This window comes from Bos taurus, chromosome 16 (genome assembly GCF_002263795.3).
Source record: "Bos taurus isolate L1 Dominette 01449 registration number 42190680 breed Hereford chromosome 16, ARS-UCD2.0, whole genome shotgun sequence".
NCBI lineage: Eukaryota > Metazoa > Chordata > Mammalia > Artiodactyla > Bovidae > Bos > Bos taurus.
In genome coordinates, this window is record NC_037343.1 from 57,319,069 (window position 1) to 57,341,229 (window position 22,161).

General features: G+C 35.5%; 1 protein-coding gene across 5 annotated transcripts in view; it reads right to left on the bottom strand.

Annotated features, from left to right (window-relative positions):
* The window catches only part of COP1 (COP1 E3 ubiquitin ligase), a 224,457-nt gene that overhangs the window by 117,622 nt on the left and 84,674 nt on the right, over positions 1-22,161 (bottom strand). For 4 of the 5 annotated variants that reach the window (XM_005217087.5, XM_005217088.5, NM_001103256.1 and 1 more), the window contains 2 exon segments: positions 15,490-15,547; positions 1,206-1,320 (listed from right to left, as the gene is read on the bottom strand). In XM_005217087.5, coding sequence (XP_005217144.2) covers positions 1,206-1,320; positions 15,490-15,547 — 173 coding nt within the window. 5 annotated transcript variants of the gene reach the window in all.

Genomic DNA, 22,161 nt, shown 5'->3' on the forward strand with positions numbered 1-22,161 from the left:
CAGAAAACTTTCCATCTGAATGAAAACTATTGACTACTGACTATGAATTTCAAACACACTTATAAACAAAGCTTGGCTTTCTTCTAGTCTTCACAGGAAAAACGCCATGTTGAATCTATATATTTTGCTTTTGTCCACCTCTAAACCTGAGGCAAATGTGTCCAAAGGTTCTCTCTCTATAATGTGTAGATTATAATACAACCATGCTTATTCAAGAGAAATTCAAGGCCAAATTTTTAACAATTAATAAAATATCATACATTTCTTTCCTTGGTAATGCTCATTTTGAGCAGGTGTATTAAAAATAACATCAACTAATTGAGAATCTTATACAAAGCACTATATTTTATGTGCATCATAAAAAAAAAAAAAAAAAAAAGACAAAAATTGTGCAGGGTTGGTATAAATGTCCCCTCCTCAATGGTGAGCAGAGACACCAAGAAAGGCTAAAGATCAGAGAACTAACAAAAAGGGCACAAAACTATCCTACAGCAGTAAAACTATTCTATCCTACTGTATACAAATCTGCGCATAAGTTATTTCCTCTACTTTGAATATGTTTCTATTATCCTTTTTTAGTTAATTAATACTAGCTTTGATGAAATACAACTTCTCTGAAATCCCTACAGGAATCTTTCTCTTACATTTCCCCATTTTCAACTTGGCATGGCTTTTTCACCTCCAGTTATATTAGTCAATTATTCTTCTCTATTCCCTTAATGCCCTTGGCATATTTATATAAGACCATGTAGCATTAGGTAAATAACCTATTAGGCTATTAGCAAATTACCTGTTGCTTCCCTTCAATAAATTTATAATACTCCTGGACAGTAAAACAAGTTCTTTCATCTTTTTATTCTTAGCACAGATGATAGTGCTTAGAACTTAACAAACATTGAAAAATAGAAGGCAACTGAATGGAATTTATTTTTGCTAGCTACATATTCATGGCTGATTTGTTTTTAACTTTATACAGCTAAGTATATACAGATTAAAAATTCCCAAATAGAGAAAGAGAACAAAAATAGTTATAGAAGAGCAAAGTAATCCAAGATGTCTAAGAACCTCCAAAATGCTGTGCTAGACTATGTTGAAAATAGACAGTTTTGCTTTATGAATAGAACTTTTCATAAATCCAGCATAAGAAGCTAGACATGGACATGAAACATGAACTTGAGATATTTTAAGAATTCTTGAATATGTACCTGAGATACGAGACATCCTTGTAGAAAAGTAACATTGCTCTAAGTCTTCAAAATGAGCAGTGAGTCGTTTTCGTCTTGATGCTAATGTGCTGTTATACCAGGGCTGTTTCTTTGTCTAAGGTGATAACAAGAAAAAGACACGTGTAATTCTGGAACGAAGCATACTATTTTTTCTGCGGAGAATATCTAGATGCTTGAATATTTAATTTCAAAAGTTCACATTAAAATAATTACAAATGGCAAAATCCTGTAGTTCCTAAGACCATATTTTCGAATTCTTATTTTAAAAGGAAAATAGGCCCATTTTACAAGAATAAAATGAGAAGCATCTTTCAACTCTCCAAATTAATGAAGATAGAATCCATTATAAATGCCAAACTTAGAATTTTAAGAATTTGAATATGCATCAACTGTTAGGAAACAATTACCAAAAGGAAACTAATTACTTTTCAGAATTATAGTGCAGCCCTATATATTTTGAGTAATAGGAATAGTGCTTAATTATATAGAATAGATATTTAAATTAGTATTTATTATTAGGTTAAGGGATAGTCAACATGTATATACTAAATAGTTTGATATATACATTAGAAAACCAAAATAACTAAATCTTGTATATATATTTAGACAACAAAAGCAAATCTGAAATATACTAGCATATGAACTCTATTAAAGTCTATAATCCTAAATATATATCCCAGCACTATGTTAACTAAAAGGGTATGAAAACTCTTCTACAAATGGTTTCTATCAATTATGTGTGCGGCACATTAAGAGACAGAAATAAGCTACATACTGAGATCTTTGGATGATACAAGTTAACCAATAAGAATAAAACAACTGCTAATGTATTAAGAAATACTAAGTTACTACCATGAACAAGACACTTATCTAGAGTGAACTCCTGCTACAAGTAGATGGCTATTGTCCTCCAACTAAAAATAAATACTTTTTTTTAAAGAAGAAGTACATTTTAAAGCAGTGTTTGGATCACAAGAAAAAAAGGCTATTTTACTAAAAGATTAACAACCAAACAGGAAGCCAAACTCAGAGAAGTAAAGGTAAACAACACAGAACAATGTAGAAAGGGGGAAAGAAGAGGACAGTCTGAGGACAAATATGAACGAAAGGGCAAATACTAGATCTGGAAAATAAAAAGAGAATTTGAAAACTGGAAGACAAATCTAAAATAATTACCCAAAATGAAGGATAAAAGTCAGGAAGACAGAAAAACTTGAAAGAAAAGAAACATGAAAGAATAATAAGGTTTAAACATGGGCACCCAGAGACCCAGAAGAGAGTAACAGACAGAAGAACACATATTTGAAGAGCTAATGTTGACAATTTTCCAAAACTGAAAACATACATGAATATAGACAGGGAAATTATTCCTATCAAGGAAAAATAAAAAGAAATCCACAATTACATATACTAAAGCAAAACTGTGTTTCTGTCCAAGAGAGAAAGATTTTAAAATCACAAAAACAGAAAAGATAATTCACTTAATAGGAACAATCAAAGACGCAAAACACTTCTCAAAAACAGTAACAGCAGCTAGAACATCCTAAGCTTTGGTTATACTTAAAAAGTTGAAAGAAAATAACCTCAAACTAAAATTCACATCCAACAAAACTATCCTACAACAACAGAATGCTGAGCAAAATGCTTTTTCATCTGAATGAAAGCAAGGATTATCATCAATAAGCCATTTCTTTAAAAATGTCTGAAATTTTATAATTGAAAAGTTCAGTAAAACAAACTAGAAGACTGGAGACACAGAATGAAAGAGAAGCAAGGATACAGTAACCAAGCAAGTGATTTCAAATACTGTTTGTATACATCAGCTATAATATCTCATTTATGGGATTTAAGAATAAGACAGAATAAGTACACCAAAACCCAGCATATAACTCTAAAGAGAGGGCCCGGATACTTTTATTTGAAAATCCTACCAAATATTCATGGAAGATATAACATCAATCTTGCACAAACCTTTCAGAAAACACCTCCCCATTTGTTTCATGAGGCCAGCATAACTGTAATACCCACACCCAATGAGGATACTGGAGGAAGGGAAGGAAAAAAGAAGGGGAATAAGAACCTTCATGAAAACAAGCATCTACAGCAAAATAGCAAATCAATTCCCAAAACATGTAAAAAAAGTAACTCATCATGACTAAATGGAGTTTAGTCCAAGAATGCAGGGTTGTTTTCATATTTGAAAATCAATCAATGCAATTCACCAAATGGCCAAAATAAAGGAAAATAACCATATAATAATTCCAAGAGATGCAGGAAAGACAAAATTCAACACCTATACATGTTATAATTTCTCAAAAAATTAGGAATAGAAGGATACTTCCTCAAGGGCATCTACCAAAATGTAGAGCTAACATATAAGTTGAAGTATTGGGAAAGGGAGGGTAAAAGGAAAAAGAGAGAAGAGACGGGAAGGAAAGGATAAGAAGGGAGAAGGAGAGGAGGGGAGAAGAAGTGAGGGAAGGAAAAGAGAAGAGAACACAAAAAGATTAGAAAAGGCAAAAATAGTTTTGCTGATCACATGATTTTACACAGAATTTCATAAGAATCTACAAAACAACTAGAATTAGTAAGTTTAGCAAGGACTTCCCTGGTGGTCCAGTGGTTAAGAATCTACCTGTCAGTGCAGGGGACATGAATTTGATCCCTGATCCAGGAAGGTTCCACGGGCCAGGGAGCAACTAAGCCTGTGCACCCTAGAGCCCAAGCTCTGCAACAAGAGAAGCCATCACAGTAAGAAACCCATGCGCCGCAACTAAAGAATGGCCCCCACTTGCCTCAACAAGAGAAAGCCCAGTGGGAAAGCCCAGAAGACCCAGTGCAGCCAAAAATAAATAAATGAAAATGTTTTCAAAAATTTAGCAAGATAATAAGAAATAAGGTTAACATACAAAAATCAATCATATGTTTATATATTCACAACAAAGTAGAAAATTTTAAAACTGGATCAATAATAGCATCAAAAAAGAATTAGAAATTAATTTAACAGAAGCATGGAAGACCTCTATATTACAAACACAAACACTGCCAAGAGAAATTTTTAAAAGACCAAAATAAATGGAAAGATATTCATGGACTAGAAAGTTCATTATTATTAAGGTGTTATCACTAGGGTTACTGGGCAAATAGGCTCTCTGATTTTGTTTGTTTATGCTTGTTTTGTTCTGACTTTACCACCTAGCTTTTGAGATCTTAGTTCCCTGACCAGGAATTGAACCCAAGCCCCCATCAATGCGAGCACAGAGTCCTAACCACTGTACCACCAGGGTATTCTCATGCGCTATCTCTGAATTATTTTTTTAAAACTGCATGTGAATCTACAATTACCTTGAAATTTAAAAATCTTTACAACTGTAAAAAAAACTTAGGAATAAACTTACACAGAAGTAAATAAAACCTAGACTCAACTCAATATCATCAACATATCAGTTCTCCATAAGGCAATTTATGAGTTAAAGGCAGTTTGAATAAAGATACCAAGAAGCTTTTTTATGCAGCTATAAAAACTGATACTAAAGTTCATGTGAAGAAACAAAACAGGAAAGAATTTCTGTAAAACACTGAAAAAGAGAAGCTAGGGGGTTGGGGGAATTAATTTCTATCAGACATTAAAACATAAAGAGGTGACAGTGAAAGATGAAAGAGAAATATGTCAGTAGACAGAAGAGAAAGACCAGAAATAAATCCATATACACACAGAATTTTTGATATAAGAAAGGCTGCATCTCAAAACACTTGATCAAAGAAAGACTTTTTAAGAGCACAGGGGACTTCCCTTGTGGTACAGTGGATAAGAATCTACCTGCCAATGCTGGGGACACAGGTTCAATCTCTTGTCCAGGAAGATTCCACATGCCTAGAGCAACTAAGCCTGTGCCCCACAGCTGTTGAGGCCATGCTCCAGAGGCGAATACTGAGCCCATGTGCTGCAACAGTGTAGCCCCTGGTTGCCACAACTAGAGAAAGCCCACGGGCAGCAACAGAGACCCAGTGCAGCCGAAAATAAAAATAAATAAATAAATAAATAAAAAGTGAGCTAGGACAACTAACTAGACATTTGGATAAAGATAAAATTAGGTCCACACCTCAAAACATATACCAGAATAAACTCCAAAGAGAACAAGAGTCCAAACGTAATAAATGAAATGAAACAAGAAAATGTGGATAAATTTCTCTACATCCTAGTTAGAGGTAGACTTTTAGAACTATGACTCAAAACCCAGAGGCAACAAAAGATTGCTAACTTTAAATAATGATTTAGAAATTTTGAACAGTTTAAACAAAAACAGAAGAAAATATAGGCAACATTTATCACAGATAAAGTGCTAATTTTCCTCATATACGAACTACCAAGTCTTAAAAACTGAACAAAACAAATAAAAAACTTTATAGAAAAAAATAGGCCAGAAATATGAATACATAATCTACTAATAAGTATATTAATATACCAGCAGTCATATGATATTTGTTCAATCTAACTCATAATTACAGAAACACAAAACTATTCTGAGATACATTTCTCTCTTGACAGATAAGCAAAATTTTTAAAGTAAAACTCATTCTATTAGAGAAGCTCTGAGAAAGATTCTAGGAGAGCAGACACATTCATCTACTGCTGGGGAAAGTATTCTGAGATATATTTCTCTCTTGACAGATTAGCAAAATTTTTAAGAAAACTCATTCTATTAGAGAAGCTCTGAGAAAGATTCTAGGAGAGCAGACACATTCATATATACTGCTGGGGAAAGTGCAAACTGGTACAATCCTTTGGGGGAGGGAGATGATTTGGCAATATCAATCTCTCTGTCTGTCCATCTATCTATCCATCCACCCATCCATTCATCCGTCTTTGACCCAGAAATCCCACATCTAGGAATTTACCCTGAAGATACTACATCCAATGATATGAAAATATGTATGTACAAATTAATCACTGCAGCACTACTTTGTAATTACAAAATAATGTAAACTATCTCTCTTTAACAAATTGATTAAATAATCCTATGCAGCTATAAAAATAAGGAAGAATTCTATGCACTTCTATAGATTTGTCTTCATGATAAACTGTTAAATAAAAGAGCAAAGCACAGAAGAGAATCACTAGGAAACCCACCCTTTGTGTAAAAAAGAAATAAGAATATGCATATGTATCATGATATACTGGTTACCAACAAAGGGTAAGAAACAACGTAGTGGGAAAAGATAAAGGATACGGAAATTGGTAGAAAGGTTAGAGGGGTGGTATTTATTGAATATGACTTTCTGTAAAGCTCTGACCTTCAAAATCAGGTTAATATTTCATATTTTCAGAAAAAGTTTCTATGTAATAAAGGTAAGGGTTGGTGATGGCACACAAACGGAAGCAAATGAACTCAACTGTATTTCAAAGAAATATTACAGCTAATACTGATGAAAAATTAACAAATCAAATCCAAGTAATTTTTGAACACACTGAATTTTTGTAACTGTATTCTCAGACTAAAGATATAAAGGAATTTAAATAAATATTCACCACTAGTTAGTAGATCTGCTTTCTTAGTAATTTCCATACTAGTTTATGTGCATATATATATACACACACACTAATAAGACTATGACAATAAGTAAAATGTATATTTTGATATGAGAACTAGGTTTCTGTCAGAATAGGGAATTAAAGATATGGAAAGGTTCACTAAAGCTACAATGAACCCTGTGATAGTAAACTGTAATGGGAGGTCATGAGCATGAATCCATAGCTTTTATGACAGATACAGAAACACAGATATGTTACATACATAGATGATTATATACATGATGTTCATCAACTGAATAGTAGAGAGTAATCTCAGTTGGTCTGGGTTGCCCACATGGTTATTTACAGAGCTACTGACTCTTAACCTACACTGCAAAATGTATTGAAATAAAGATAAATGGTATTCCATAACCACAGGCCTGAGAGTTGTTTGGAAAGAGATTGCATCACTCTGTCAGTATTGTTTAGTAATAATAATTGAATTTATGATTCACCTATTTCAGTGAAGTCTGTGAGTTAATAATTGGTCACATAACTAGAATGCACTGCCCATGGGACTAGCTTAAAATAAGAGATCTGACTATAAGCCAAATCTGCACTTCCCATTACTAAGGTGCTTGAGAATGTAAGCAAGTAGTCATTCTGAACCTGGAGACAAAGCAGTTCCTCTGTGACTCAGTGGTACCAGGACAAAGAAGACTGCCTGAAATCTCCACATCCTTTTCAATGAGTGCCCTTCTTCTGCTTGGTTGTACTGTATCCACTGCCTATAATCAAGTTCCACAAGTATAAACTCCTTGATTCCTGTGAGTCCTTTCATCAAACACTTAAGGTGATTAACATGTAATTAATAAATATATAATATGTTATATATACAGATAAGCGTGCTTCCTAGCTCTGTCGACCAAGAAGGCCTACAAGCAATGACACTCTACGAGCAATGAGCATACTTAAAACCCAGGTCTCTGTTTTGAAGTATCATTCTCCATTAAAAGAAAACAGGACTTCTTGGATACATGGCTGATTACAGAACTTGGGCAAGATAAGTACAAGATGATACTGGTACATCTTATTATCTAAGAATGTAAGAAGGTACTTAAAAAATGATAAGAACTTGAAGATCAGCTTGGGGGAATTCCAACTAGCCAAACAGGGAACAGACTGAGCTTCAAAATGATTAACAGAAAAACTTTTAAATCCATGATTCCATAACCATATAAACAAAGAGACAGAAGGAAAGATCTCTCTTAGAATGGAAATCCTAACTAGTAAATGAGGAATTATTACTCAGGCATTAAAAAAAATGAAATAATGCAATTTGAAGCAACATGGACGGATCAAGAGATTATTTTAAGTAAATTAGAGAAAGAAAAATATCATATGACATCACTTACATATGGAATTTAAAAAATGGCACAAATGAACATATTTACAAAAGAGAAACAGATCCCAGACTAGAAAGCAAACTTACAGTTACCAAAGAGGACAGCATAGATGTGGGGGGGCGGATAAATTAAAAGTTCGGGACTATCATATACACATTACTGTACATAAAAAAGGCAAACTACAAGGACATACTGTATAGCACAAGGAACTATGCTCAAAATATTCAAAATAACCTATAATACAAATATATATATACATATATATGAATCATTTTGCTATACACTTGAAACAAAAACACTGTAAATTAAACTTCAATAAAAAATTTAAAAATTAATGTAGAAAAGAAATGAAAAATTATCATTTGGGCAAAAAAATTTATTATTATTTCAAGTAAAATTCATTAATAAATGCTCATATGGGAGAAAAATGATAAATTTATAGCAAACAAATCTGGCAGGCACCACCTTAATCAAATGATCAGAGGTAACATCACCAAAATTGAGCAGATACACCATATCCAGATGTGACAGACTAACAAAGGATACCACACTGGGGGCTGTAGCATTTGTGATAAAAATGGGTAATCAGAATCCAGTTACAACGAAATATCAGACAAAATCATACTGAGGAATGGTCTACAAAATTAATAACTGACACTTCAAAAATGTCAACCTCATGTACAACTGAGGAACTAAAACAATTTAGAGGAGATTAAAGAAACATGACAACTAAATATAACCAGTGATTCTGGATTCACTCTGGACAAAGAAAATTTTCCTTTTGTTATAAAAGAATATCAGTGGCAAACCCGCTGAAATTTAAATACATTGTCTCAGATAATCATATTATATTAACATTAACTTCCTGATTTTTTACTAATTGTACTGCTGCTGCTGCTGCTAAGTCACTTCAGTCGTGTCCGACTCTGTGCGACCCCATAGACGGCAGCCCACTAGGCTCCCCCGTCCCTGGGATTCTCCAGGCAAGAACACTGGAGTGGGTTGCCACTGCCTTCTCCAATGCATGAAAGTGAAAAGGGAAAGTGAAGTCGCTCAGTTGTGTCCGACTCCCAGTGACCTCATGGACTGCAGCCTACTAGGCTCCTCCGTCCATGGGATTTTCAGGCAAGAGTACTGGAGTGGGGTGCCATTGTTATATAAAGACTCTAAGACAAAAACAGGCAATTATAAAAATTCAGGGGTATAAAATAATTACTTCTGGCTTCACCTACATTATATTAACTTTTTATCAATTCCATTTCAACTATAAACATTATTTTTAAGAGTAGCAAAATAGTATACTCAACAGCTGTACCAGTCTCTGAAGCTGTTCTACTATGACTGGGCATATTTATTTTTCCAGAATTTTTGCTTGTATAAATAATATTGGTATATAACTTTTAGATAGTACTTTGAATCATTTCTTATAAGAAATTTCTATGTTTGTCACTACCAAATCACACAGTAGAGTATTATTTTACATGTGAGTGGGCCATTTGGATTTATCTTTTTCCCCATGTTCTTCATCTACTTTTTGCCTGCTGGTGCTTTCATCAAAAACATGGAATTGGTATAAGAAACCTTATTTATTTTGAAGCAATTAAACCATTTGCCTATCAAACTGATAATACCTTTCCCAGTCTGGGTATAAAATTTTGTTTGTGGTACTTTCTTATATACTGTCTCTTTCTTAATTTCAACAGTTCTATCATTATCTAAATCATTATTTAGCTGATCTGAACTCTTACAGTAAAAGATAAAATAGAAAGCCAATTTCCAGCAAATGGTTTCCTGGGTATCGCAACATTTACTTAATCTTCCCTTTTACCACTGATCTGCATAACCACCTTCACCATAGGGTAAACTCTTAATTACCTTTCAGTTAGATTTAAAATTTTTATTGTGCCCCATTTGTTAGAGCAGTGTTAGAATACATTAAAATAACCTGTTGGGTAAATGCCCTTGTAATATACTTCTGAAGCATTCATTCTACAAATAACCATTTAAAGTCAGTTGGTCACACTCTCTACAAACCCTTAAAAAATATTCTTGAGGTTTGTTTTTTTTTTAATTGGAATCACAACCAATTATGGTTACTGGTCTATTCAAATTGTTCAATTTATTAAGAGTTCTATTTTTATTAGTATGTACCAGCACCAAGTTTTTTAATCTACTCAATACTATAACAGTCCATTTCAATTATATATTGAAACATCTTATATATAATCTTCCTTTTTTAATCTCTCTACATTTACCATCTTAAGTTTTTCCCAGTTTCTTGAGTTCAATGCCTGGTTCATTTTGTTTTATTCTCATCTAAAAATGAATCCATTTACTAATATAATTTTTAGGATACTTCTGACCAAAATTTCACAAATTTTGACATATAACATTTTCAAAGCAGGAGTTTTTTAAGTTGTTTGTAGCAACATTTGTATACTCTTTGACACAAAGGTATTCAGAGGAGTCTGGTTACTCTCTTCCAGATTGTCAAAGTAGCTGTTTACTCGAGGTTCTGATTCTGACAATGTAGATGGTGTAATTTATCTTGTTTTAGAATCAATCCAGTTTTCTCAGTGCTCCAAGATTACTAATAATATGTATATCCCTTGATACAAAGTATAAAGTAAGGCAAGTACCCATTAAGCTAAGTTTGACTCATTCAACCAAAGAATAAAAATCCAGAGTCTTTATAATGACTAAGAAAGTTACACACTAAGTGACCTCTGTTATTTACATTTCTTACCTCATTTCTATTTTTCTCCCCCTTGCTCATTCCTCTCCAGTCATAACAGATATCTGGGCTATGTCAGGCAGGCTTCTAGCGCACAGCTTATGTACTTTCTTTCACTCAGCTTAGATCTGCCCAGAGATATTCACATAGCTTGCTCCCTTACCTCCTCTTTGCCAAAGATAATCTGTCTTTATTACTATTAGTATACCTCCAACTAGACTGAAAGCTGGAGAAGGCAATGGCAACCACTCCAGTACTCTTGCCTGGAAAATCCCATGGACGGAGAAGCCTGGTAGGCTGCGGTCCATGGAGTCGCTAAGAGTTGGACACGACTGAGCGACTTCACTTTCACTTTTCATTTTTCACTTTCACGCACTGGAGAAGGAAATGGCAACCCACTTCAGTGTTCTTGCCTGGAAAATCCCAGGGACGGTGGAGCCTGGTGGGCTGCCGTTTATGGGGTTGCACAGAGTTGGACACGACTGAAGTGACTTAGCAGCAGCAGACTGAAAGCTGGGTTATAGCAGTAATTTTTGTCTGCCTTGTTTTTATTCAATAACCCGAGCCCATCATAGTGTCTGGTAAATAGAAAGTACTGGGGAAAAAAAGCCAAAACTGTTGGCTTTATAAGTTAATATTTAAAAGCACAGGTCCTGAAGCCATAATGCCTGGGTTAGAATATCTTAACTTCTGCTTAACTTCTTTGCCCTAGTTTCCTCCTTAGTAAAATAGAAAATAATAATAATAGTACGTATCTCAAGTCCTAAGAATTAAAGTAGTTAATGCTTGTAAAGCACATTGAGCAATGTACATGCAATGCATAGTAGGTAGAAAATAAATGTTCCTAAATACCAATATTACTACTTTAATTATTTCTTGAGCTATACAGTCGGAGAAGGCAATGGCACCCCACTCCAGTACTTTGGCCTAGAAAATCCCATGGATGGAGGAGCCTGGCGGGCTGCAGTCCATGGGGTCGCTAAGAGTTGGACACGACTGAGCGACTTCACTGTCACTTTTCACTTTCATGCACTGGAGAAGGAAATGGCAACCCACTCCAGTGTTCTTGCCTGGAGAATCCCAGGGACGGGGGAGCCTGGTGAGCTGCCGTCTGTGGGGTCGCACAGAGTCGGATACAACTGAAGTGACTTAGCAGCAGGAGTGAACTATACAGTAGGCCTTCCATATCCACAGGTTCTATAAATACAAATTTAATCAAACACAGAAAATATCCACCCCCACCAAAGGAAGAAATTCTGGAAAATTCCAAAATGCAAAATGAATTTGCAGCTGCACTGGCAACTATTTACATAGTATTCACATTGTATTTAAATTTTTTTACATAGCATTTATGTTATACTAGTTATTATAAATAATCATAAAGATGACAAAGTATACAGGAGGATGTGCTGCAGAGGTTTTATGCAATTATACCACAATTCATGTAAGGAACCTGAGCATCTTTGGACCCTGGCATCTGCCACAGCTCTTGGAACCAATCCCTCATAGATACTGAGGGATGAGTATACTTTAAAATCTCCTACCATGTTAAAGTTTTAATCAATTTTTTAAAATTTCTAATAAAGTTTTGCTTTATATAAATATCAATCCTTTATTTATGTCACACAAATTACTACTAGCTTGTGGGATTATATGTTTTATTATGTGAAAACATGTATCTGTCTTCTAATGATTTTTCCCTTGAGTTCTATTTTGATCTGTACTTTACTTTGCCGTTGTTTTTGTCATCTTCCTTACCATTCTTGCATTTGCCAGGCTTATCCTCATCTACTCCTTTGTTTTCAATTATTTTTATGTCAATTTGTTTTAAGTCTGTGTTTTATAAAGAGTATTCCTAGAAACGAAGGGTAAGGACTTCCGCACAATATGTCATATTAGTTCTGTCCCAGAAGCCCTAGCAGGTTTTCCTCAACAACTTCCCCCTCCTCCGGCAGATGCTAAGGTTGGAGTCTCCTGGGAGACCCAGACGACTTCACCAAAACACTCTTTTACTCTGCACATGGTGACTCACGTTAGGCAGACTTCTTCAGTATTCTTTTTATCATCTATAAATTCTTTTTAAGTTTTCCGTACGAGGACAGCTATACGTCAATGGGATTTCTAGTGGGTGGAGGTTGGAGAGACCACAGGCTTATTGTACCATCTCAAACTAAGTCTCCTTTATTACATGCAAAGAGTAAAAACTAAAAAATGAAAAACAAAAACAAAAAACCCACACACAGACAAAAACACTATTCTGAATGTTTTTTTTTCCCACCTAGGTTCAGTTTCTATAATTTCTAACTCATGGAATTTGCTAGAAATTCCAAATCAACGTCCTATAAATGACAATAGGAAAAAGGCTTTCCTTGTTCCTCTATGTAGAATTTGTGAAAGCCCTGCAACCAAAGACCAATAGGAATACACCTGTAGCTGAATAAGTTTTATTACTGCTCATTGCAATGAAGAATACAGCATACTATGGGTTAAGGTAGGAAGATGTTATGTACTACTTATAGGATACAGGCTCATGTTAAGTGATTTGGGGGAGGGTTCAAGGAAGTAAGGCTATGCTCTGGATTGGATACTGTCAAGAAGGGGGAAAATCCTGTGATGGGGTATCTTAATGAATCGTACCTGGGCAAACAGAAAACTACAGTGAGATTAAGGCCGTAACTAGTAGAGATGCAGCAACTGCGTGCATTAGTCAGGACACGGGTGTGTTTGGTATTTTACGTATTTGGCATAGTGACTTTTTCAAATGTGCTCAGTTAAGTTTATGAACTGATCTTGATTTTTGTTTCATTTCTTCCTAGGCCCAGAGTGACTGTGTCCGATGCGGATGTTCTGTGAGATTACATTTGAAAGGAGAACACCAAGGCCTAGCTATGAGTGCCAAGCCTATTTCCAGATTCTGCTTTCCCTCTTCAAGTTCTTAAAAATGTTTCCATTCAATTCTTAAAAATTTCTCCTGAGGGACTTCCCTGGTGGTCCGGTGATTAAGAATTCTTGCAATGCAGGGGACATGGGTTCCATCCTTGGTTGGGGAACTAAGAGCCCATAGGCCACAGGGCAACTAAGTCCATGCACTGCAACTAGAGAAATCTGTGCACCACAGGAGACAGGAGTTTGCTCCCTGGTCGGGGAACTAAGAACCCACAGGCCAGTTGGCAACTAAGTCTGTGTACTGCAACTAGAAAATCCGTGCACCACAACTGCAACTAGAAAATCCGTGCACCACAACAGAAGACTCCACATGACACAAAGAAGACCCGACACAGCCAAATAAATAAATATTAAAATAAGAGAGAGAGAATGAGAAGCCCATACACCACAACGAAGAGTAGCCCCTGCTCATCATGACTAGAGAAAGCCTGTATGCAGCAACAAAGATCCACCACAGTCAAAAAATAAAATAAATAAAACTTAAAAAAAAATTTTCTCCTGATATATCTCATTACGTCTGACAAAAACACCTAGATCTAGTGCATTTGTGGCTCTTCAGGAAGAGATACAAACAAATCTATGAACTTGCCAAATCTAAGCACGCAAATGAAGATAACACGGGATATGTAGAGGCGTTATGCAATCTAATCATAACAGTCATAGAGGCAGTCATCTAAGCAGTTGGAAAAGAAAAACACAAATAAAAGCTGTATGATATGAAAGATTTTCTTTCCACTTTGATAAAAATAACTGCACTATCACATAAATGAATATACAAAAATTGCCTTATTATTTCCTGTTATGAAAAAAAGGAGGTAAAGGATAATTGTAAGAACAGTTTGTAAAATCTGAATAAGATATAGAAATTATATAAAGCATACCAACATTAACTTCTTGAATTTTAAAATTATCTTGTGATTACACAGGACAATATTTTTGTTTTTAAGGAAACACAAATTGAAGTACATAAAGGAACATTATGTCTGTACCTTCTTAAACAATCCAAAGGAAAAATTTTATGTGCATATATGTAAAAGAGAGAATGAGAATGATAAAGCAAATATGATCAAATGTGAACACCTAGATTACCTGCATACAGAATGTAAAGGAATTATTTTTAACATTCTCATAACTTTTCTCTAAGTCTGAAGTTATTTCAAAGTGAAAATTTAAAAAAAACACAGTCTGGCCTCAAAATTAGACTTGACAAATACCAGCATCCCCAAGTCCTAGATGAAGAGAGTAAAAATCAAAATAATCATACAATTAATTAAAGAAAAGGAGAGGCCAGAGTCGATTTTAATAAAGCCTGTAGTTTACCTCCCAGAAAAAAGCTTCATGTTTCAACATAATAACAGGCAATTCATCAATAAATTATAACTTTATCTCCGAGAGAAACAATGTCCTGATTACTCATAATTTGCTCTTACAGTATTTCCTTCCTCTCAAGGCCTAATGTTACTAGCATGCTAAAAAAAATTTTTTGACTCAATCAGTAACGAGCAGATATACAGCTGATTGATTATTCACCAGAGCTATTCAAGCACTAATCAATGCTACAGCACACCAACAGCTGTCTCTAGGATAGGACTCATCTGTGATTTTATAACTCAGGTGATTAGATTTATGGCACCACTAGAACAGATCGTTAGATACATCATTTACCTGAGAACTGCCACTGAAACCTGGAGGTTGGCTGTATTCTGTGGAATCAATAATACTACTGCAAAATGAAGAAAAAAAAATGTGATTTCAGTTTTTACATTCTCTTTAGCAACAGAAAAAGTAAATGTAAAATATATCATATATAAATCCAATATTTGTCAATAATTTATAAGTCAAACAAATACATATTCCATAAATTAAAAAATTAGGAAATAAACAATCTACCCCTTCATCCCACCACCTTAAATATACCCATCTTGAAAACATGTCAATAGGGAATAATCACAAGACAGGCATATACAATTGAAGTATTTGCTACAACTTCATTTTCAGACAGTTGTTTCATTTTCAGTTAAGTTGTTTGAACTCTAAGGAAAAGAGTACTTAGAATACTATAAAAAGAGCACAAGTATGCAATCAAAAGCTATGATGAACAGATCGTGTCATGACACTAGAGCTATGTGCCCTTGGACAAACAGCTTATAATCACTCTGTTTCCTTATCTGCAAAACGAGAAGACTGGAGTAACTAGCTCTATCTATAGTCACTTCAAGCTCTAAAATGCTATGATAACCATCTCATGTGAAAGAAAACTATCAAAGGAATGGAACAAAAAATGGTAGAATTCCAATAATCTTTCTTTTATAACCCAAAATCTATATTCTAATTTCCTCTGCTCTAGTCAAACATAATTTGCTTTCTCTATTGGTTGTTTCTATTTGATTATATTTTCTGTGCATTCTCCTACTTATCTTAGTAAACCTTTTTTAAGTACAGACTACCTTTTCTTCCTAAGAGTTCTACCTTACCATGTCTATCTTTTCACTTCACTCTTCTCCCCCTCCCATCTTTAAATAAATTAGCCTGAGGACTACTAACATCTGAAAATGGTATTAACATATACATCAACAATGACAGATCAACAGCTACTACATTTTTAAAAATTCTTCCCTATTTCTACTATAGAAATGTCTGTATTTGTCCACCTTAATGAAATTTAAGCAATTGAGAGCACCAATTTCAGTGTATCTCTTTACATAAATACACAAAATCATTATTCACTTTAGTCCAATAATCACAAAGGTTATAATATAAGAGGTACTCTTAAAGAGTACAGAGAGGGTGTGAATTTCACCTGTTAGCAGCTAAATGACTCTGGGCAGCTATGGATATTATCTGGCCTCTACCTTCTCCATCTATTAAGTGAGCAAGATATTTGAGAGAGGTGTAAGATTTATTGAGTTAATATTCCTCAGTACAAGGCCAAAAAATGGTAGGTATTCAATAAATTTTATTCTATTAATAAAATTTGTCAATAACATACAAACTTAAATTTTCAAAAAGTTAATGAATCAGAAGGAACTGTTCTCACAGTACTCCAACACATAATAATAGACACTAATTTGTTGTGTTCTTAACCATTCCTATAAGACTCACATAAGACCCTCAAAGCAGCTGCACCATAAATTAAAGAATTAACAGGATCTGGTAATTAATTTCTTCTGATGAAATATTACCAATGCCTACTTTCCTTGAACAGGGTCATGAACTGATATGACAAGATCACATGCTATTTTCAGAATACTCTACACAGGGACTAATACGGCTAAAAATGAGGAGATGCCAGGTATTTAAAATCTGTGCTCCTTCCACTAATGAAACCCAATCCCCTATTTGTATAAACATTAACGAAATTATAAAGCTTCACATTTAGAGGTTGATAGAACAGAACTTTTTCATTTTATGGGAATGTAATTCAGACTTCTTTGATTGCAAGCTGGAACATGATACTGATATCTTAATGTACATAGTGAAATAACACTACATTTCAAATACATGTCTAAAACTAGTACTGATCAGGGTTTCCCTGGTGTCTCAGAGATAAAGAATCTGCCTGCAAATGCAGAAGACACGGGTTCAATCCCTGATCCAGGAGGAAAGAAGTAACTAGGTCCATGTGCCACAGCTACTGAGCCTGTGCTCTAGAGCCCAGGAACCACAACGACTGAGCCCATGTGCCACAGCTATTGAAATCCATGTGCCCTAGAGCCCATGCTCCGCAACAAGAAAAGCCATGCAATGAGAAGGCCACGCACCACAACTCTAGAGAGGAGCCCCCACTCGCTGCAAGTGGAGGAAAGCCCACAGAGCAATGAAGACCTAACACAGCCAAAAACAAATAAGTAAAGTGAAAAAAAAAATAGTACTGATCAGAAAGCATTGAAATTACAGGTTTTAAGTGAAAAGTTGGTAACAATCATTGCAGAATTTGAAATTTAATTTATATTTATATTAATTTATATTAGATCTTAACTTTATTCACTAAGAAAAATTTATTAATGCATACACAACTGCAACAGAAGCAATCTGAAGAAATAAATCCCTTTAATTTTGCTTTTTAAATGTGTCTGTGTATACGTGTGTATAAAGTAAAAGTGATTAGACGACAATATCAGAAAGCATTGACCGGGCTGGTTCCTCTTGATTTTGGTGCTCTTCTACTTCTTATCTCTGAGTTAGCCATAATCTACAGATGGTGATAAAAACAACAAGATTTCAAATCCCTTATGATTATACAGTGGAAGTGAGAAATAGATTTAAGAGACTACATCTGATAGATAGAGTGCCTGATGAACTATGGATGGAGGTTCCTGACACTGTACAGGAGAAAGGGATCAAGACCATCCCCATGGAAAAGAAATGCAAAAAAGTAAAACGGCTGTCTGAGAAGGCCTTACAAATAGCTGTGAAAAGAAGAGAAGCCAAATGCAAAGCAGAAAAGAAAAGATACTCCATTTGAATGCAGAGTTCCAAAGAATAGAAAGGAGAGATAAGAAAGCCTTCCTCAGCAATCAATGCAAAGAAATAGAGGAAAACAACAGAATGGGAAAGAATAGATATCTCTTCAAGAAAATTAGAGATACCAAGGGAACACTTCATGCAAAGATGGGCTCGATAAAGGACAGAAATGGTATGGACCTAACAGAAGCAGAAGATATTAAGAAGAGATGGCAAGAATACACGGAAGAACTATATAAAAAAGATCTTCACGACCAAGATAATCACGATGGTGTGATCATTCACCTAGAGCCAGACATCATGGAATGTGAAGTCAAGTGGGCCTTAGAAAGCATCAGTACGAACAAAGCTAGTGGAGGTGATGGAATTCCAGTTGAGCTATTTCAAATCCTGGAAGATGATGCTGTGAAAGTGCTGCACTCAATATACCAGACAATTTGGAAAGCTCAGCAGTGGCCACAGGACTGGAAAAGGTCAGTTTTCATTCTAATCCCAAAGAAAAGCAATGCCAAAGAATGCTCAAACTACCGCACAATGGCACTCATCTCACATGCTAGTAAAGTAATGCTTAAAATTCTCCAAGCCAGGCTTCAGCAATACGTGAACCATGAACGTCCAGATGTTGAAGCTCGTTTTAGAAAAGGCAGAGGAACCAGAGACCAAATTGCCAACATCCGCTGGATCATAGAAAAAGCAAGAGAGTTCCAGAAAAGCATCTATTTCTGCTTTATTGACTATGCCAAAGCCTTTGACTGTGTGGATCACAATAAACTGTCGAACATTCTTCAAGACATGGGAATACCAGACCACCTGACCTGCCTCTTGAGAAATCTGTATGCAGGTCAGGAAGCAATAGTTAGAACTGGACATGGAACAACAGAGTGTTTCTAAATAGGAAAAGGAGTACATCCAGGCTGTATATTGTCACCCTGCTTATTTAACTTATATGCAGAGTACATCATGAGAAACGCTGGGCTGGAAGAAGCACAAGGTGGAATCAAGATTGCCAGGAGAAATATCAATAACCTCAGATGTGCAGATGACACCACCCTTTTGGCAGAAAGTAAAGAACTAAAGAGCCTCTTGATGAAAGTGAAAGAGGAGAGTGAAAAAGCTGGCTTACAGCTCAACATTAAGAAAACTAAGATCATGGCATCCAGTCCCATCACTTCATGGCAAATAGATGGGAAACAGTGGAACAGTGGCTGACTTTACTTTTCTGGGCTCCAAAATCACTGCAGCCATGATTTTAAAAGACAGATGGTGATTGCAGCCATGAAATTAAAAGATGCTTACTCCTTGGAAGGAAAGTTATGACCAACCTAAATAGCATATTAAAAAGCAGAGACATTACTTTGCCAACAAAGGTCCGTCTAGTCAAGGCTATGGTTTTTCCAATGGTCATGTAAGGATGTGAGAGTCAAACTATAAAGAAAGCTGAGTGCCGAAGAACTGATGCTTTTGAACTGTGGTGTTGGAGAAGACTCTTGAGAGTCCCTTGGACTGCAAGGAGATCCAACCAGTCCATTCTAAAGGAGATCAGTCCTGGGTGTTCACTGGAAGAACTGATGCTGAAGCTGAAACTCCAATACTTTGGCAACCTGATGTGAAGAGCTGACTCATTTGAAAAGACCCTGATGCTAGGAAAGATTGAGGGCAGAGGAGAAGGGGACGACAGAGGATGAGATGGCTGGGTGGCATCACCAACTCGATAGACATGGGTTTGAGGGAACTCCAGGAGTTGGTAATGGACAGGGAGGCCTGGCGTGCTGTGGTTCATGGGGTTGCAAAGAGTCAGACACGACTGAGCGCTGAACTGAACTGAACACACGCTAGCAAAGTAATGCTCAAAATTCTCGAAGCTAGGCTACAATAGTACCTGAATCAAGAACTTCCAGATGTTCAAACTGGATTTAGAAAAGGTAGAGAAATCAGAGATCAATTTGCCACCATCCACTGGAACATAGAAAAAGCAAGAGAATTCCAGAAAAACATCTACTTCTGCTTTATTGACTACACGAAAGCCTTTGACTGTGAGGATCACCTGTGGAAAATTCTTAAAGAGATGGGAATACCAGACCACCTTATCTAAATCCTGAGAAGGATTTATTTAGATAGAAGCAACAGTTAGAACCAGAAATGGAACAACAGACTGGTTCCAAATTGAGAAAGTAGTATGTCAAGGCTGTATAATGTCACCTTGCTTATTTAATTTATATGCAGAGTACATCATGAGAAACGCTGGGCTGGATGAAGCACAAGCTGGAATCAAGATTGCCGGGAGAAATATCAATAACCTCAGACATGCAGATGACACCACCCTTACAGCAGAAAGCAAAGAACTAAAGAGCCTCTTGATGAAGTGAAAGAGGAGAGTGAAAAACCTGGCTTAAAACACAACATTCAAAAAACAAAGATCATGGCATCCGGTCCATCACTTCATGGCAAATAGATGGGGAAACAATGGAAACAGTGACAGATTTTATTTTCTTGATCTCCAAACTCACTGCAGATGGTGACTGCAGCCATGAAATTAAAAGATGCTTGCCCCTTGGAAGAAAAGCTATGACAAACCTAGACAGCATATTAAAAAGCAGAGACATTACTTTGCCAACAAATGTCCGTAAAATCAGTTACAGTTTTTTCAATAGTCTTGTATGGATGTGAGAGTTGGGCCATAAAGAAAGCTGAATGCTGATGAACTGATGCTTTTGAACTATGGTGTTGGAGAAGACTCTTGAGAGTCCCTTGGATTGCAAGGAGATCAAACCAGTCAATCCTAAAAGAAATCAGTTCTGAATATTCATAAGAAGGACTGATGCTGAAGCTGAAGCTCCAATACTTTGACCACCTGATGCAAAGAAATGACTCACTGGAAAAGACCTTGATGCTGGGAAAGACTAACGTCAGGAGGAAAAGGGGACGACGGAGGATGAGATGGTTGGATGGCATCACCAATTCAATGGACATGAATTTGAGCAAGCTCTGGAAGCTGGTGATAGACAGCAAAGCCTGGCATGCTGCAGTGTGTGGGGTCACTAAGAGTTGGACACAGCTGAGGACTGAACTGAACTAAACTAAAACCAGGTTAGAAATAATACTCATGATGAGGAAAATAAGATGATAAAAAAAAAATTTAATGTTCTTGCTGATGACAAGGAGGAGCTCAGCTAAAAACATATGAAAACTAAACTGCTGTTAATTCAAGTTACAAAGGAAATTCAGTTATGCAAGCAGATGTCACAAAACTACTCTCACTTAAAATTGTTTGCTTCTAAAAACAAGGATATACTTTGTAATTAAAAGACATACTGTTACAAATGAACTTATACACAAAACAGAAACAGGCTCACAGACATAGAAAACAAATTTATGGTGCCAAAGGGGAAATGGGGCAGAGGGATAAATTACAAGTTTGGGAATTAACATATACACACTATATATATAAAACAGATAAGCAACAAGGACCTACTATATAAGTACAGGGAACTATACCCTGTATTTTGTAATAACCTGTAAGGAAAAAGAATCTGGAAAAGAGCATATGTATATGCATTTATGTATGTATTTATGTCTATATGTATATGTATGGATGATGTGTATATATGTGTGTGTGTGTATATAGAAACTGAATCACTGTGCTGTACACCTGAAATTAACACAGCATTGCAAATCAATTGTCCTTCAATTTAAAAAAGAAATTTTTAAAAATCTAAATAATAAAAAATAATAGACTGTTAAGTCAATTTCACATGTAAGATACACATATAATAAATAGGAAGCTAAGAGAAAACAGTGATTCACCCTTGGCAAAAATACTAAGTAACTAGTTTTAGACAGCTTCTTTTGAAAACGGAGGATTCACATTTAAAT